Source organism: Carlito syrichta, unplaced genomic scaffold, assembly GCF_000164805.1.
Source record: "Carlito syrichta isolate Samal-C Ts95f unplaced genomic scaffold, Tarsius_syrichta-2.0.1 Scaffold306734, whole genome shotgun sequence".
Classification (NCBI taxonomy): domain Eukaryota; kingdom Metazoa; phylum Chordata; class Mammalia; order Primates; family Tarsiidae; genus Carlito; species Carlito syrichta.
This window is the reverse complement of record NW_007250830.1, coordinates 92,820-96,770: the sequence shown is the minus strand read 5'-3', so window position 1 is coordinate 96,770 and position 3,951 is coordinate 92,820. Positions and strand designations below refer to the sequence as shown.

At 52.7% G+C, this 3,951-nt stretch overlaps 1 protein-coding gene across 1 annotated transcript in view; it reads right to left on the bottom strand.

Moving 5' to 3' along the window:
* The window catches only part of LOC103265651 (C-type lectin domain family 18 member A), a 19,966-nt gene that overhangs the window by 4,193 nt on the left and 11,822 nt on the right, over positions 1-3,951 (bottom strand). The window contains exons 4-6 of the mRNA XM_008063304.1: positions 2,017-2,114; positions 524-645; positions 237-344 (exon numbers count right to left, since the gene is read on the bottom strand). Coding sequence (XP_008061495.1) covers positions 237-344; positions 524-645; positions 2,017-2,114 — 328 coding nt within the window. The remainder of the gene's footprint in view (positions 1-236; positions 345-523; positions 646-2,016; positions 2,115-3,951) is intronic.

Genomic DNA, 3,951 nt, shown 5'->3' with positions numbered 1-3,951 from the left:
AACTCGCGGGCTCAGGCAATCCACTCACCTCAGCCTCCCAAAGGCACGGGATTACAGGCTGAGCCACTGAGCCTGGCTAATGAATACTTGTTGAATAAATGTATACTGTGTGCAGACTCAGCAAGTGCATGGTCAGTACCCCAACACACTCGAGACTCCCTCAGAACGCTCTCCCTCCTCACCCTTGCAGGCTGCCTCCGCATGCACTGGGCACCCGGAACTCCAGTGCCCCTCACCTTGGCAGTATCTGCCCGTATAGCCAGGGGGACAGTGGCAGTGGCAGGGGCTGACGTTGAGACGTCCATGGTTCCGGCAGCTCATGCGACAAGGGTTCCTGGGGACCTCTGGCCAGACAAGGAGGGAGCTCTGAAAAGGGGCCTCCTCCTCCCAGCAGGCAGGAGCCTCCCTGGGTGCTGAGGACTAGGGCATCCGGGACAGCCCCTCGGATGCTGCCACCCACCCTAGACCAGGCCCTCATGCACCTGCTCCCCCACTAGGAGGCAGGCGGGGAGGGGACACTTACCACAGAGCCCCCCTGCATGGTCCCAGGCTTTGAAGCATCCCGAGACACTGGCTGTGCAGAGTGAACACCAGGTACCCTTCTTATAGGGGACGATTATCTTCCCGCTGACCTCCCAGTTGCCTCTGTGAGAGCAGGCGAGTGCCAGAGGGTCTGGAAAGGGCTGGCCAAGGGCAAAGCAGGGGTAGGGACTTGCTGCCTGCCCACTGGCCCCTTCAGCTCCCCTGGCCCAGGGAGTCAGGGAGCTGGGTAAGACAGATTCCCTAGGAAAGAAAAGACAGCCTGGGCACAGTGGCTCATGTCTATAATCCCAACACTCTGAGAGGCCAAGACAAGAGGATTGCTTGAGCCCAGGAGTTCAAGACCAGCCTGAGCAACATAGTGAAACCTTGTCTCTACAAAAAAAATACAAATAAAAAAAATTAGCTGGGCCTGGTGGCATGCACCTATATTCCCAGCTATTCAGGAGGCTGAGGTGGAAGGATCGCCTGAGCCCAGGAAGTTGAGGCTGCAGTGAGCTGTGACTGTGTCACTGCAACTGCAGCGTGAATGACAGAGTGAGGCTCTGACTCAAAAATAGGAAGCAAGGGCCGACTCAGTGGCTCAGCCTGTAATCCCAGCATGTTAGGAGGCTGAGGAGAGTAGATTGCCTGAGGCCAGGGGTTTGAGATCAGCCTGGGCAACTTGGCAAGACCTCGTCTCTACAATAAATAAGAAAATTAGCCAGGTGTGGCAGCTCGCGCTGTAGTTCCAGCTACTTGGAAGGCTGAAGTGAAAGGGTTTCCAGAGCTCAACAGGTCGACGCTGGGGTGGCTGTGAGTGTGCCACTGCACTCCAGCCTGGGTGACGGAGTGAGAATCTGACAAAAAAAAAAAAAAAAGAAGGAAGAGCCGGGCTCGGTGGCTCAGCCTGTAATCCTGTGCCTTGAGAGGCTGAGGTGGGTGGATTGCCTGAGCCCGCGGGTTTGAGACCCGCCTGGGCAACTTGGCGAGACCTCATCTCTACAATAAACCAAAAATCAGCCGGGTGTGGTAGCGCACGCCTGTAGTTCCAGCTACTTGGAAGGCTGAGGTGGAAGGATCGCCGGAGCCCAGCAGGTCGAGGCTGCGGTGGCCGGGAGCGGCTACTGCACTCCAGTCTGGGTGACAGAGTGAGACTCCAACTCAAAAAAAAGAAAGAAAGAAAAAAAAAAAGGAAGGAAGGGAGGGAGGGAGGAAAGAGAAAATAAACCTCCAAACGAATCCTGGGCAAATTGCCTGAAACTAAGGTCGTGTTTCCAGGAAGGGACATCCATGGAGAAGCCACATTCTGCATGATCAGAATCTTCAACACCCTCTGCCTCTCCTCTTCCTTCCTCTCCCACCAAGGGTGCAGACCAACAGGTCAAGGCCTTTCATGTGGGTGGGTGGGCATCTCACCCTGGGGGACAGCATCCCTCCCCACTTCCCAGACAGCCCATCAGGGGGTGGCAGGGCAGCCGTCATCAGGGGGCTTACCCAGGGGAGTAAGCACAGACAAAGGCTTCCATTGCTGCCTGGCCCACGGAGCACAGATGCCGCCCACAGCCCAGCTGGCTCGAGGTGGCCCACACGAGCTGCAGGAGACACAGTGGCTCAGAAACTCTATCACAGACTCCCCCGGATGAGGGACATAGCTTTTATCACACAACCCAGGCCCACAGACAGTTTCTTTACCTCTTTGGAGACCTCAGGAACCACAGCTGTCCTGGGCAGGGTTATAGGGATGGGTAGGAATAGTCTAGAAAGGCTTTCTGAGTGGAGGGGAGAGTGGTGGGGGGTGATTTAGCAGATGCCTCAAGGAGGGGAAATTGTGGATGGGTGGAGGAGAGTGGCAAAAAAAGACTGCGATATCAGGGGCCTTGTGATTGCACAGTGGCCACAACCCTTCACTTCTCGCTATAACCCACTCTTTTTTTATTTTTTGAGTTGGAGTCTCACTCTGTCACCCAGACTGGAGTGCAGTGGCCGCTCCCAGCCACCGCAGCCTCGACCTGCTGGGCTCCGGCGATCCTTCCGCCTCAGCCTTCCAAGTAGCCGGAACTACAGGTGCGCGATACCACGCCCAGCTAATTTTTGATTTATTGTAGAGATGAGGCCTACACCAAGTTGCCCAGGTGGGTCTCAAACCCGCGGGCTCAGGCAATCCACTCACCTCAGCCTCCCAAAGCGTGGGATTATAGGCTGAGCCACCGAGCCCGGCTATAACCCACTCTTTTAAATATGATGTTGCAGTTCTTGGCAGCAAGAGGAAGTGTCTCCCCATCCCTTGAATCTGGTTGGCCCTGTGACTTGTGTTGACCAACAGAATGTGGCAGAAGTGATACTGGGCCGATTTTGAATCTAGCCCTTAAAAATACCTTGCATTTTCCACTCACTTTCGTAGAACCGTGCTCAGCCAGCACATGAACAAGTTTAGGATAGCTATCTGGAGGCTGAAAGACCTCATAGGGTAGGGATGAGCCATTTGAGGCCATTCTACATAGACAGCTCCCAGCCAACCCACTAGCTGATTGCAGTTGCAAGAGTGGATCCAGCCAAGACCAGAGAACCTCCCAGCTGAGCCCAACCCAAATGGTTGACCTGAAGAATCATAAGCTGCAAAATTTGAGAATGGTGTGTCATGCAGCAAAAGCTAATAGATACGGGTCTTTAAACTTAGATTTACCGCCTGGGCAGCGAGACCTCATCTCTACAATAAATCAAAAAATCAGCTGGGCATGGTAGCACGTGCCTGTAATTCCAGCTACTTGGAAGGCTGAGGCAGAAGGATCGCCGGAGCCCAGCAGGTTGAGGCTGCGGTGGCCGGGAGCAGCCACTGCACTCCAGTCTGGGCGACAGAGTGAGACTCCAACTCAAAAAAAACAAAAGAAACTTAGATTTAAAGTCTTAGAATCAGTGACAACTTGGAAACAGCACAGATAGTCAATACACAGGAACAGCTAAGTAAATTCTCTGGGAGCCACGAAAAATAACAAGTGTGAGACTGGGTTGTGGCGGGGAGATGTGACCATGTGGTGACACACATGCATCCAACAATTAGAGAATATGCATTCTTTTTAGGAGTGCATGGAACTTTTGTAAACCACAAAGCATGACCACAATCAGACCACAAAGCAAGCTTCAATAAATACCAATGAATCATATCCTACAGGCCGCATTTGATGAATGTAATGCAATGAATTTTAAAGTAAATAATTTAGAAGTAAATAAAGAAGGAAACATAGTTTGGAAACATAAACATACATGTCAAAATCAAAAACAACATCATGATTGGAAATAGAAAACAGTCCTAAAGAATATAAAAACAAGCCGGGCTTGGTGGCTCAGCCTGTAATCCCACGCCTTTGGGAAGCTGAGGTGAGTGGAATGCCTGAGCCTGCGGGTTCGAGACCCGCCTGGGCAACTTGGTGA